This window comes from Rhinatrema bivittatum, chromosome 2 (assembly GCF_901001135.1).
Source record: "Rhinatrema bivittatum chromosome 2, aRhiBiv1.1, whole genome shotgun sequence".
In the NCBI taxonomy this organism is placed as follows: domain Eukaryota; kingdom Metazoa; phylum Chordata; class Amphibia; order Gymnophiona; family Rhinatrematidae; genus Rhinatrema; species Rhinatrema bivittatum.
Genome location: NC_042616.1, coordinates 407216646 through 407231718, shown reverse-complemented (window position 1 = coordinate 407231718; position 15073 = coordinate 407216646). Strand labels below are relative to the sequence as shown.

Below are 15073 nucleotides of genomic sequence, written 5' to 3'. Positions count from 1 at the left end.
GAACAAAGATACCATAAAGTATAAATAGAAACATGCAGCAAAAACTGAAATGGAAACTGCAAGAAGCCAGACTCTGTATGCAGTGCAACAAAAACACTGTCACTGCTCAAAATAAAAAAAAATATAACATCCTACCTAATAAACGAAGGATGACCGACGTGCCGCAAATGCGCAGTAGAGACCAGCTCTACCGCGCATGTGCGGGCGAGCACGTCGGTCTGAGCCGAAAAAAAATGGCGGCGTCGAATGGCAGCGGCGGCGTCGGGAGGCAGCGGTGTCCGGTGGTAGCGGCGGCGGCGGCGTTGGGAGGCAGCAGCGGCGGCGGCGTTGAGTGGCAGCAGCGGCGGCGTCCGGTGGTAGCGGCGGCGGTGGCATCGGGAGGCAGCGGGCGGCGGCGTTGAGTGGCAGCAGCGGCGGCGGCGGCGTCCGGTGGTAGCGGCGGCGGTGGGTGGCGGCGGTGCGGTGTCGGGTGGCAGCGGCAGCGGCGGCAGCGAGGGAGGAGAGAGAGAGGGAGGGACTGACAGAGAGGGAGGGACTGAGTGAGAGGGGAGGAGAGAGAGGGAGTGGGACTGAGTGAGAGGGGAGGGACTGAGTGAGGGGGGAGAGAGAGAGAGAGGGGGGGAGGGAGTGGGACTGAGAGAGGGAGGGGGAGGGAGTGGGACAGAGAGAGAGGGAGGGAGTGGGACAGAGAGAGGGAGGGAGGGAGTGGGACAGAGAGAGAGAGAGGGGGGAGGGAGTGGGACAGAGAGAGAGGGGGGAGGGAGTGGGACTGAGAGAGGGAGGGAGGGAGGGAGTGGGACAGAGAGAGGGAGTGGGACTGAGGGGGAGGGAGTGGGACTGAGGGGGAGGGACTGAGTGTGAGTGAGAGGGAGGGAGAGAGGAGGGAGGGAGTGAGAGGGAGGGGGAGGGAGTGGGACTGAGAGAGGGAGGGGGAGGGAGTGGGACAGAGAGAGAGGGAGGGAGGGAGTGGGACAGAGAGAGGGAGTGGGAGGGAGTGGGACAGAGAGAGGGAGTGGGACTGAGGGAGAGGGGGAGGGAGTGGGACTGAGGGGGAGGGACTGAGTGTGAGTGAGAGGGAGGGAGAGAGGAGGGAGGGAGTGAGGGGAGGGGGAGGGAGGGAGTGAGGACTGAGGGGGAGGGGGAGGGAGTGGGACTGAGTGTGAGTGAGAGGGAGGGAGAGAGGGGGGAGGGAGTGAGTGAGGAGAGGAGAGGGAGGAGTGGGTGAGAGGGAGGGAGGTAGGGGGCGGTGAAGAGTGAGGGGAGAGAGAATGAGGGGGAGGTGAGAGACGGAGGGATGTAGCCCGTTTTAACGGGCTTAACGGCTTGTATCTATCATAAAGTAAAACTATATTAATAGAAAGAACAAAATATTTCAAAACAGTTGACAAATAGACATCATTCAACAATTAACTCAAATATTTTCAAAAAGGTCTTAAACAATAAAATGTTTAAAAACAGGACATCAAATAACACCCAAAATTAAAATTAATATGAATAAAAACATTCCCTGCTCTCTCTACCTGGATCTTTTTGATTTCCATTTACCCTGAGATTGTCGTGCAGAAGGGGGCTACACAAACTTTATCCTCTCTCTTTCACACAAATCTACTTGCACACTCCCTCTCTCATACGCACACCAATGCTCTCATACCCTCTCCCTCACATAGACTGGCTGTCTCTCCCTCACACACATATGTATACAGGCTCTTACACATGCATACAGTCTCTCTCACACACCTCTTCTCACATGCTGTCACATATGCATACAGGCTCTAATTTGCACTGACACATGCTTACAAGCTCTCACACACACATACAGGCTATTACACACCTTTACACATGTATACAGGCTCTCACACGCACTCACATATGCATACAGGTTCATACATATGCTCTCTCAAACACCAACACAGACTCTCTTTAACTCTAACACACTTATGCACATAGGCTCTCACTTACTTTCATTCACATACACAGGCTATCATTTTCTCACATGAACTCAGGCCTCCCTGGGTCTATTCTTCCGGCCATGACAATGCTCCTCTTGAAACACTAGTGAGCCTAGACTTCCAGGCATGGTGAGATGGGCTCCAACATGGCCACACAGGTCCTGAGGGCCTGCCAGCCTAGTCATCTGGTCACAGCAGAATGGGCCACACTGCTCCTGAGGCCCCACTGGGCCTAGACTTCCAACTGCAGTGGGATGGGCTCCAACACAGCCACACCACACTTATGGCCTCACCAGGTCTCACATCCAGCTGCGGCCAGTTAGGCAAATTGAGGTGGCCGCCATAGGAGAATTTGGGGGGGGGGGGGGGGGGGGGACGACACCTTTTGCCATACCCCAGATTTTGCCACCTGAGGCAGTCGCCTCACTTTGCCCTATTATATAGAACCACCCCTGTTCCCAGCAAAGGAAAAAAAGAACACGGGAACCACAAAAACCAAGTTCCTTCTCCTTCAACCTCCAAACTAAAATCTACACTGAAACTAGGTGTCACTGCTAGTCTGCAGGCAGGAAGCGTCGATCATTGCAGCAGATTCCTGTGGAATGCCCTGGATAGATGATATATTCTACTGCTCTAAATCATTCAGCAATGGATTAACATTCCTTGGCTGTGTCACTTGTCCCCATATAGGAAAGGGATGGGACTATAAGGGTTACCTAGATAGCTTGTAACTTCTAAGTCTCCATCTTTCTCCCTACCTACTGGGTCAAGTCAGACCAGCATAATCTTGTAAAAATATATATATATATATATATATATATATATATATATATATATATATATATATATATATTTATTATTCTTCTATCTCAGTTTCCCAAGTAGCCTTGCACTCTACCACAGAAGATTGCTGAACTATTACTACTTCCCTGTGTTTTTGCTGGAGCTATGGGAGTCCTCTGCTGTGCACACCTGATTCTGACGCTATCCAGTAGGCCAAATTAACCTGACAGAGATCCCAAATGGATTCCACAAATATATATCATTGAATCATTATCAGTCTTTTTTTAGGGCTTTCTCATAACTGAAATAATGTTTCAGCCTCTGACAAGAAGTTGCCTAGCTGTATCCCAAGATTTTCATTTTTCTGGAATGCAAGTGAAATAAATTATTGCATGCTTTTAGGATTTCCTCTAAAAATCTATCTATCTAAAATTGCCATAATAAGTAAATCTAAATATGGAATCTGGATACGTCTGTGTTAGAATTCGTTCAATGAGTGGGTTTGAACAGTGTACCTGATAAAATAAATTGACAAGGGTAAGGCAATTCAAGGTCTCAATCTGTGTGTGCTGAGAAGTTTATTTTGCATTCAATGCATATGTTTCCTTCATCTGATTCCACGCGAAAATAAAAGATCGATAAACAATCCTGCCTCATCTGTCTTTTCTCTAATCATGTATTGCAGTGAACACAATTGTGGAAATAATTGGAAAAAAAAAAAAAGTTCCTTTCTGTTTAACTCCAAATTAATTATCAACAACTTTATTAACTTCTTGATAAATTATTTCTGACTCGCTTTTCATTATATCGGTAAAGATTTTTTTATTTCATGAAAGATTCACCGTAACATTTTGAAGCAGTGAGAAGTCTCGCGCATTCATTAACATTTTTATATTCAATGAAGGCAGTAACTAGCTACGCACCTTGAATTCTATCTTCAGTTATAATCCTAAATATTATGCAACTTTGATGCAAAACAAAAAATACACCTTGAAGAATTAAAGATTATGCGGCCCAATCATAATCCATTAATCACTGTTATCAAAATTTACAATTGGGGATCAACTTAATCATTCTGAAAGTCCTTTGTCATATCAGGTGCCAGCCTTATAATAACTTAAACCTTACCTCGTCGCTTAAAACCAAAGTCAAGTTTAAGTCCTACGTCCATAATGTAAGGAGTAATGCCCATAGAATATGGTGAAGGTGCATCTCCAGTTTTGATGTCATGATGGAATGATTGGGCAGAGGGCTGAGTATGTTATATGCTGATAGTTAGATTGCATTTGTACATTCGATGTTTCGTAAAATATTTCCATCTATTCATCATACTGATGGATGGAACATGAAATTGAAAATAAATATGTTTCACATTGACAACCCTGCAGTCATATGTAGAGCAATGTAGATGTGTCTATATGAATCATTGCTCGTCTCCTTATGGGGAATGCGAGCACTGAGCTCGGTGCCTGTGCAATATGTTATTAAGCACATTTCAAAGATGCATGGCACCTGAGTAAAAGCTAGGGACATTCATTCGTTTTATTTCTTCCATTACTTTGCATGCTTACATTTTTATTGCATGAAAAATCATTTTTACAAACATAAAATTGATTTTATGCATCTATATAAATGATAATACAATCTGGGCCCCAGCAAGCAGGCTGGTGGGAGAGAGCAGGAGCAGTGGCCTCAGCATCTGCCAGCAGGAACCAAAGAAAACGCCGCCTGCATCATTGGCCTCCACAGATATAGAAGAAAGCAGCTGGTGGCCAGAGGCTGGAATCAGACCTGGATATGTCAATAGGACACTAGGCCTGTACCCAGGGTAGCTAAAATCTGGAGGGCGGAGGGCAGGGGCAGCAGGCTTGCTAAAACATTATGGGGTACATTTTCCACTGTGCTCACACGCGTCCATGTGCGCGCGCTTCCCGGCAGCGCGCACATGGACGCGTCCTCCCTCCCATTGCGGCAGCGCGCGCAATGGGAGGGAGGACTTTTGCGATTTCTGCATGGCAGTTGTGATGGCTCACCGTCCGTGAGGCCTCGGGCACCGCCATTCTGTCGTCCGTCCGGTGCCGCCACCAGCGGCCAAGGTTCTTGGAGTTCGACAGGCTCGAGTAAATCCCGGGGTCCGGGCCTCCGCTGGCCCTGGTTTGGCTGGGCTCCTAAGTTCCCTTCAAGCAGGGTTGGGGGTAAGCAAGCCCCCGATCCCCCCAAAGACAACACAGAGAGAGAGTGCTAGTTCCTTCAAAGCAGTTTATAACGTACCACCTGGAAACATTACATGAGGGTTGTCCCATCCCCCTCCAGCCATCCGGTTCTCTTACAAGCAGTGCTATTACAGAGTACCCTTTTACTTCTTATGCTTAGCGCTATTACAGGACCTACCCCAACAGGCCCCTTTAGAGCCCTCCTCCCAGGCTTCCCCTTTAGGCTAAGGAGTATACTTTACCCCACCCAGCTTACTCGGTATCCATATATGAACTGGAGGACTCCTCTCCCCCTGAACCTACCTCCATCTCTTCCTCCTCTGACTCTGAAGAGCTGGCTTTTTGTGGCCAGTCCCACCAAGGGGGCACGCCCTCTTCCTCCACCTCCATGGACTCATCTGTGTCTGCCTCATTAAGGTCTATGCCTGCCACCTGTTCGCCTTCAGGCTTTCCTCCCCTGTCTGGTGGAGTTTCAGGGAAGCTGGGATTCGTAGTTCTTCTCTTCCCCTGCGCCCCCTGCTGTCTGGCTCTGGTACTCGTGTTGCTCTTTTGGTAGCTTGTCAGCTCCTGCCTGCGGCCGGGCTGCGCTACATCACACAGTGCATTCCGGCCTTCCCCAGTTCCCTACCCACTATCTAAAGCCCCCCCCCCCTTTTTCCCCTCTCCTCCCCACCCCCTAAACCGTACCTTTGTGGGTTTTTTTCTTTGTTTCGCAACTTACTTCAGCTCGGGAGCTGAAGTAAGTTGCACACGCTGGCCGGCTGGTGGTGCACGAGTCCTCGGGACAGCAAACAATGACTCGACCCCGGCCCGCCCCCTCGAAGAGGCCCGGCACATATTCACGTACCGGCGTTTACGTGCCTCTTTGCCCGGCGCACACAAGGCCCGGCCACACGCGTAAACGCCGGCTTTTCCTTACATAGGGCTTTGAAAATCCGCCGTTTACTGCCTTGCAGCTGTGCTGAATCTCATTCAGCAGAGAACAGCTCTCAGTTTCCTTATCCAACCCCTCCCCTTCCTCAGTCCCAGAACTTCTGTCCCTCTCCCTGCTTTTCTTCCATCCCAGATTCCTAATCTCCCCCTCCCCCTTCACTTTTCCCCCCATCTCCAGTCTTCCTCCCTTCCTTTCCTCATCCCTGGGCCTCTCACCTTCTCCTTCTCTTCATCCCTGAGATCTCCTCCCTGTACAAATAATTGAGACCCATTTTCTTCACCCAATACAAGGGAAATAAATTATAAGCAATATTTATTATGTAATATAAAAGATGGAAATGCCTAACAGTGCATCTCAGAATTTTCACATTTTTGCTACAGAATCTACCCCTGAGCTGCTGCCCAACCTTTCCCCGGAGGGGGAAGGGGGGAGCATAGCACCATCAGTGCCTAGGGGTGGAAAAATCCTAAAACCTTCCCTGACTGGAATGAAAGCACTGCTGCCAACAGTATGGTCCCAAATAATGAAATAGCTGTAAAGTGAGGTGAGGGGAGAAGCAAAAGAGAGACAGAGAAGGTGGGTTGGGGTAGAAGAAAGATGTGGGGAGATGGCGGGGGTTGGAGAGTGAGAGAGAAGGAGGCTGGGGAGTAAGTGAAGGGGAGAGAAAGGCTAAGAGTGGAAGTAGGGAGTGAGAGAGAAGCTGGAGAGATGAAAGTGAGGTTGGGTAAGGTAAGAGAGAAACAGTCTGGGGGTAAGAGAGAGAGCCTGGGGAGGGTAAAAGAGAAGATGGGGTAGAAGAGAGACATACTGGGGAGCGCAGGAGAGAGAGAGAGAGAGAGAGGCTGGAAATGGACACCGTTTCTGTTTTCAAAAGGATTATCTATTCTATATTCCTCTTCCTAAATCCACTCATGTAGAATGCCATCAAATATTTTAACTCTTGCTATTTTTGTCATTTGATAATCCTGTCATTTTTTATTGAACATTATCATAAATTTAAAAAAAATGTATATAAATCCAGGTGGGGTGAAAATGCCCCCTTTCCCTGCATAGGCCCATTACTGCTGCCTTTAGGCCTCCCTCCACTACCCCTCTATTTCTATTTATTTATTTATTACACATTTTGTATTCCGCAACTTCATATTGTTGAGTGCGGAGTAGGTCACCACCTCTTGCTCACCTCTAACAAGCAGCTTCCACCTTCTTGCCTTTCCCATTGCTGGCCCTGTATGTGGTTCTGTTTAAAGTGAGTCACATACCACTGAGTAGAGAAACTGCTCTTTTGCTAGTAAAGTCACTACCGGCATTGTGCAACTCACATAGCAGCTAGCAGGTAGAAACAGCAGTGGGAAGCAGAGCTGGAATCTACTGAGTGCATCTAAAATTTGGCAACTGCCACCTGCATCTGGCTCCAGGTGAGGAGCATAGGACGGCAGGCAGATGGGAGAGGAGCCAGGTCCATGTGGATGAGCAACTGCTGCTAGTGGGCAGGCAGGCAGCTTAGCATGGGCAAGCGGGAGAGAAGCCAAGCCCGAGCAGGAGAGTAGCTGACATCAGCAGGTGAGCAGAAGTACTGCCAAGCCTAACAGGAAAGCTGGAGGAGATAGAAGGGAAGGGTGAAAAGCCAGGGATGGGGGTAGGGAAAGGAAAGGTAAAACAAAAAGCAAAATAACCAAAAAAAAAAAGAGGCTCTTGAAAATGTTTACATTACTTACAAGGGACTTAGACAGACATTGCCTTCTGCAATGCAGTGAATGTAACAACATCAGCTTGGAGGGAGAGGGGAGACGTCAGGAAGATCAAGATAGCTATTGGCAGACTGCAGAAGGCTGATTTTGTAGCAATTTCAATAGCTGTGGGCTTGCAGAAGACTGAGGGACCTGTGTACTATGCATACTGTATGACCCATTCAGATCTCAAGCCATAGAAGGAAATCTGTAACATTATTGCGAATTAAGGATAGGCCTTGGGGGAGAAACAAAAGAAATGAGACAAAGTTTCCTATTTCGTTTCATTTCAATCTCAAAGGAAAACGATAGAATGTCTGACAAAATTTCGTTGATTTTCACTTTGAAAACAAAAAGATTGATCCAACGGGCCTTCGCCCAGGCAGGAAGCTGGGGATTCACCTAGGGAATTGGCCTCGGCCCAAAGCAGGGGCCTTGGCTTATAACCGAGCACAATGCCAGGGCAGGGGCCTAGGCCTGAGGTCGGAGCCTTGCCTAGGTATAGGCCACGGTCCAACACAGGAGCTGCAACCTAGGCCTGAGAGCAACGCCAGTGCCTCAGCCGAGGCCCGGGACCAACGATGGGACCTTAGCTGAGTTTCCAAAAATTGAACAAACTTCCTTGCTCTGCAGGGATCTAGCATTGTGGTTCAGACTCAAGCCTGATGCCTGGGGCTTGGCCTAGATCAGAGCCCAGGTCCAGGCTCAACACTGGAGCACAGTCCAGAGACCAGGTCCCAACAGTGGGGCCTCAGCCCGGACCCGGGCCCATTGCCAGGGCCTAGCCCCAGAGACCAGGTCCCAATACTGGGGCCTCAGCCCGGACCCAGCAGCACAGAGGCTGGGTCTTGATGCCAGGAACTCAGCCCCCATTTCTGCGGCCAAGCCCGGAGACCAGGTTCTGACGCTGAGGCCTTGGCTCAGTCCCTAGGCCCGAGGCCATGGCGCAATCTGGAGACCGAGTCCCAACAACAGGCCCTCGGCCCAGGGTCAGGCCCAGGCCTCGGAGGTATTTGGTTCCGTCTTTTCCTTCTTAGTTGAAATGACTTGGTTCTCAATTGGGAGGTGCCGAAGTTCACTAAATCCGGCACATCCTCCCAGCAGAGGGGATCATTTTGATGTAGAGCAGCACAAATAGCTGTTATACATCAAAATCTTACCATCCACTGGGGAGGATGTGCCGGAGTTCGTCAAAAAAGAAAGAATTACCAGACGGAAGACCTCTGAGGCCTGAGTTCTGGGCCTGGATGTGATCCTGGGCCGGGGCCCAGCGTTGGGACCTGAGGCTGGGGTCCTGGAGTCAGGCTGAGGCCTGGCTTCTGGGCTGGGCCCGGACCCAGTCCTCGGTGTTGGGTCCCGGTCTCTGGACCAGACCCCGGCATTGGGCCTGTCCTCAGGTCCTAACCTAAGCCGAGGCCCAGGCATTGGGTCTAGGCCTTGCTTAGGGCCTAAGCTGAGGTCGCAGTGATCTACCACAGCCTAGGCCTATGCAAGGCCAAGGCTTTGGCCTGGACCTAGGCTTCGTTGTCAGATCCCCCTGAACCCGATAAATGGGGTCTAGAGAAGATTTCTGTTCCCGGCATTTTTTCTGGTGGAATGGATGGGTGGGGGGTATGGGAGGCCTCAGGAGGTCCAGTTTCTTTCTTTTTTTGTTTTGTTCATTTCATTTTTATAACAAAATAGACATTATAGAAGAAAAGAAAGTCATGGAAAACCAACCCAAAAAACAAAACGAAAAGCAAAGCAAAATAAAACTTTTTCTTCTTCTCACCCCTATTGTGAATGTGGTTGTTTCCAGAAATTCAGGAAAACAGCTCAAAGAGTTGAAAATCTAATGATCTGGAAGCAGAATCTTTAATTCCAGATAGGTGACTTGCAGTGTATACTTTTAAATATTGCCTACTACACAGAAGTCACATATTACTAGTAAAATGGCTTCTCCTTTAATGCAAATTCCCCTTCTGGGCTCTCCATAACCATTCACACACATTTCTCCTTCCCTTCCACAGCACCTCTCCAGCCTCATATTCCTACCTGGGGTGTTTCCTGATAGCCTGGAGCCACATTTGTTTGCACCAGATGGATTGGCTGACATGGATATTATCTGGAGAGGAAACATAATACCCAGTTGGATATAGATTTAGATACCAGGCACATGCCCTCAGCAACAGGCAATGTCACAGAGCTGTAAGATTTCTACTCCAACATGGAAGAAATATCAGAGGCACAGTAGTAAATAGGAACATAAGGGTCAGTTTTCAAAAACTGCTCAGAACTTCAGGCGGCTGCTAGGGGATGTTCATGGAAAGATGTTTTATTTCATTTTGGTATGTGGGGAGGGAAGGGAGATTAGTTTTGTTTTCAAAATATTTTGTTTCCATTTTAATTGGCACTAAAATCATATAGGGCGTGTAAATGTTTAGCGTACACTGAATTATTTCACCATGCGCTAAAATATTTGCATTAAGGTACATTAAGGGCATCACATCACCCTGAGGAAGCTAAGGCTCCTCTGTGCTTATTCCATGCCATCTTAAACTCTGTTACTGCTTTAGCCACCACTATCCACAACAGAAGGGCATTTCAAACTTTCTGTGAAAAGATATTTCCTGACATTTCTCTTCGTTCTATTTATTTATTTGATTTATATTCTATCCCCTTGAAACCTTGGCCCCCTTGTTCTAGACCGGGGGTAGGGAACTCTGATTTCCCTTGAAACAGGATTGTTTCTTATGCAGTATTAATTCCTTCCAGGAATTTAAATGTCTCTATCAGTTCTCTCATCTCCCCTCTCCTTTAGGGTATACATGTTTAGATTTCTAAAAGTCACATCTCATAGGGCTTCTGATGCAGACCCTGCACCATTTTTGGCAGCCCTTCTCTAGGCCATCTCAATTCTAGTTATAGCCTTCCAGAGCTAAAGCCTCCAGAATTGGACACAAAACGCCAGATGAGGTGTCCCTAATGACCCATACAATGGCATAAATCACCTCCTCTTTTTCTAGTAGTTATATTTCACCTTACACAATCTAACATCCCTCCAATTCTGGCCTCTGCCTTGCTGCACTGTTTTCCTACCTCAAATTCATCAGATATAATCACCCTGAGGTCTCCTTCCTGCTTCATGGGCAATGGTATCTCACCTCTCTTGATGTACTGCACCCCTTAGATTTTGCACCGAAAATGCACAACTCTGTATTTTTGTATTGAAACTGAGCTACCACGTAATGGACCATGCTTCAAGCTTTCTTAAAATGGAAGGGGGGAGGGTGCATTCATTTGAAAATGGCATAGAAACAGCAACAAGACAAGTTGGTCCATTTTGCGTTATTTCCAAAAGAAAAGGACAGGGGAAAAAAAACAATTTTGTTCTTCTTTCTCTCTCATTTTAGTGCCTCTCCAAGGATCTATTGAACCAGAAGCTCTCTGTGAGCGTTTTCAATGTAATGGGAACATCCAGCTCCTAAAAGTGTAAAAGAGCTGACAGGAAGGGGCATGGCTATTCTAAATTAATAAGCCTTTTCCTGATCGCACACAATCTGTGCCTTCACTGCCATATATTACCACTTGCTTCCTTTGCCATTCATGAGAGAGGAGCCAGGCGTGTTGAAACAGTCTTCCTCATTTAGGGGTCAGCCAACTTGAAACGGGGATGAGAACAAGCACAAATATTTTCCCAGTCATCCTTTTGGGATTTTGTAGATAGTTTTGCATATCCTCCACCTCCCTAAGTTTATGGATCATCCCCTTTTTGCGATGGGTCCCAGTGCTATAAATTGCCACTAAGCACGTGCAGTAGTCAGAGGGAAGGAGATACTGAGATAGTTGATGGCACAGGTTAAAAAAAGAGTATGGGGATCATCCTTGGATCTCACAATGAAGAGGCGGCTTTCAGTAAATCCTCAAGTCCTTTTCAAGTGAAGAGGTTTTTGGAGACTTAAGAGGGTTTTTTTTTGAGGATTTTGAAGCCCAGTTAACAACAAGGTGGAAGACAAATTGGAGGTTTTGAGAGATCTGAAGTTTTGAGAAGTTTGAGAAGTTGTTTTTGTTGGGTTTTTTTTTTATTTATAGTCCACCTTTCAAACACTTCACAGCAGATTACGTTCAGGTACAGTAGGTATATTGGAGATTAAGTCTATTTTCCATGGTCCCTAGCACATGTTGGAACTGGAGAATTTACCTACCCTTACTGGGGAAGGCCTTTTGGACCAGGTGACAGTTAAGAGCAGGTGGTCATCAAGAGGCACTATGGACAGAGAAACCTATTTTTTTCTTGATTTGTATTCCCCTCGTTTTATTTCTGATTTTTGGAATCGTTGCCTGGATCCTTTTTTACACTTGAACCTTTTATATTATTTGAACATTCCAACATTGGATTCTGAGCTTTACCTCACGTGTGCCCTTTTGGATCAACTGACCCCCCCCCCTCACTGTGAGAATCAAGTTAAGTAGGAGAGTGACTGGGCAGCCCGGTTACTCCACTACAGCCCCTAAGACCCAGGAAGGTCAGGCCTCCTCCCACCGGAGAACCCCAGCCCCAGGGCTAAAGGTGGTGAAAGTGTGCTTTTGAGATCCGGAAGAGGAAAGACAGCCCTGGAACTTTGCTGTGGCCCCTGTGTTAGGGACCCGCTGCCAGAAAGGGGGTTACCCAGCTAAGACTTTTTGTTCTACCCCGTGTCTATGGGAAAAGACCTTGATGAATCAGACAGACCCCCAAGTAAGAATTTAAAAACTTAAGTCACCCACACCTGGCAATTTAACAACTATTGCTTCGCAGTGTACGAGGATGTCCTTTCAGTGTGTCTTTTTCTGTAAGAGTTGGGGGATTTCAAAATATGTGTGATTTGTTTTATGAGTTTGAACCATCTTGTACTTGTGATTTCTTGAAAAAGTGGAATATACCTTTGTAAATATTAAATTCAATAAACAGAACTTCTGTTTTCTGCTGCCTGAGATTATGGGCGCTGGCCAATAGAGGGAGGGGGCACTAGCCCTATGGGCAACACCCCTGCTTCTTACGTGGTGTGCGGCTGTTCCCTGACATCCTGGCTCTGTTTCATTCTGGTACAGTTTACTGGCACTAAATGTCTTACAGGTACTGTGTACCTGACCATACCAGCTTACTTTCAGTGCTGGGCAGAGCCTTTGGGCACTGCAACTGCATTGCAAATAGATCAGATCATGAGTCTTAAAGTTAGTTGTGATGTCATCTATATATTGTGTGTGTGGATGTATATATCTATATATACACCCCATTTGTTACAGGCTTTTATATTGTAATATGTTCTTTAGCATTTTCACAGCACAACCACAGAAATCGCTTACAATGATCTACAGAAAGCACCACTTCCTCCATTCTCTGGTTTGACATGGAAGGCTTAGTCCTCCTCTCTGTACTGACTTAGGGGTGTGCATGGAAAATAAATTTCATTTGGCGTAGTTATATTGCTACATTTTGGATTTACGATGGTTTTATTGTTTCTTTTTCCCGCATCTATCGTTTTGTTCAATCGTTTTGCTTTAGCACATGCTAAAATAATATAACACAATATAAAAATTGCGTTAGATTTTTTCAGGTCATTTCAGAGAAGTGATGGAAAACAAAACCGGAATATTGCTGGTGTTTTCATGTCATTTTAGAACTGCCGCTGACTGTGCTATCTATCCATCATACATGAAAACATGGTGTGAGCTCTCACCAACGTTCGCAGCAAATCTGCTGGCCCTTTACAGTTTGGTTCTGTGGCAGACCTTCCCTTTCCCCAGATTCCCCTGCCGCCACCCTCACCCCCCCCCCCCCCCCCTCCTCACTCGAGCTGAGCTCTCTGCTACCCCATTCCCATTTGCTGCTCACCTGTCCTGGTTCCTCTCACAGACTTTCAAGTGGGTGACAAGAGTTTTGCAACCTGTCTCTTGGCAAAGCAAATTCAAAGCCCTGGGTGAGAGTGAGCCCAGCTTTATGAAGTTGCTAGGAAACAGCTTGTCTATTGCAAGTGACCTTGGTGATGTAGATAAACAGTGTCAGACCCGCTATTGCACTGGCTATCTCCCTTCCTTCTTTCTCCTCTCTCATCTCTCTCTTAAGCTTGTCTGTTTTATCATGATAAAGCCCTGGGATCCAGGTTCAGTCAGTCAAATTATGAAACTGATTCAACGTTTTATACCTTCTTATTTACAGCACGCTTGCAGGAGAGTGACTGTGCTTGCTCACTAAATCCGTGGCACTTGCTCAGGTATGCATTCCTTTCCACAAGAGGAGGAAGCAGCAGTGCAAGCTTCCCATATACATTGCCTCGACCCTGCTTTGAAGAGAATATCATTGAAGGTGAGAGGTTAATCCAGTTTCCATGCCCATTTGGACACAAGACCTTGGGTAGGATTCTCAGTTACTGCACAGACTGTGGTGGTGGGTTTGTTTTTAGTGATGCAGCCATGTGTCCACTGGAAAACCCAGAGAGAGAGAGACAGACAGAGGATCAATTCATTTTCTCTAATCCAATGAAAGGCTTTCAGATGATAACAGTAAGCCCTACTGCTTGATTTCCATGTGGCTCAGATAAGGTATTGTTTAACTCTTTGTGACATCACAGCTTCAGTGAACAAGAGCACATCATGACATCACAATTCAGTCGAGGCGAGAAGACACCACTCAGAACCTGACACATACATATTCATTTATTTTATTAGATAACATATTTGCATGAATGAATGAATGAATGAATATGATTTTTTTTAAAACCTGATTATTTTTGTCCTAAAGAAGACAACAAAATAAAGTAAAAATATACACATGAATGTACCTAAATTCCCATTTATAAATTCCATTCTCATCCTACAGAAAATTACAATACTCAGGGGTCAGCTAATAAAGATTTTTCTGTAAACTATGATAATTTCAACAATGTTTGATTCGGATCTAACCTATCACCAATCTTGATGTAAACCGACAAGTTATGTAGCATCCTAACCTCTCTCTCTACATTGTCAGTTTGCACCTGTGACAGGGTGCCCAGTTCTGCCCTGTAATAGCAGTTCTGCCACATAAAAAAAATGGCAGTAATGGCCTTAGCCAGTCTGAAAGTCCTTGGTGTGCGTCAACTAGGCTGTGCCCCTGTTGTAAGGTTAGCGTTGTGGCAGTGTTTAGAGAAGAGCAACACTCCCCATTGGGAGGGGTCATGAGAGTCAACAAAAGGTTCTGCCCTTTTTGATATAAGGACTTCGGGACTTGAAGTTTGAAAGGTATCTTCACAGAGTGGTCCCCTTGGGCCCATCTCCCTTCACAGGAAAGGCTGGGGAGAGGAGATTCTGCCATAAGAGGATTTCTAGAGAATAGTGACATTCTGGACCAGGGAAGGTGATATTCCAAAGAGAGAGGTGCTCAGACCTTACTGGACAGAGACGAGAGGAAGAAAAGATTAGGATGAATACTTCAGAAGAGAGCTGAGGAGATTGTAACCTGAGAAGTGT

At 46.6% G+C, this 15073-nt stretch overlaps 1 protein-coding gene across 4 annotated transcripts in view; it reads right to left on the bottom strand.

Moving 5' to 3' along the window:
- Positions 1–14110, bottom strand: part of TEX33 (testis expressed 33) — a 137232-nt gene extending 123122 nt beyond the window's left edge. For all 4 annotated transcript variants that reach the window (XM_029590073.1, XM_029590074.1, XM_029590076.1 and 1 more), the window contains exons 1-2: positions 13461–14110; positions 9641–9710 (exon numbers count right to left, since the gene is read on the bottom strand). In XM_029590073.1, coding sequence (XP_029445933.1) covers positions 9641–9701 — 61 coding nt within the window. In that variant the 5' untranslated portion in view covers positions 9702–9710; positions 13461–14110. The remainder of the gene's footprint in view (positions 1–9640; positions 9711–13460) is intronic.
- Between the last annotated feature and the right edge of the window lie 963 nt (positions 14111–15073).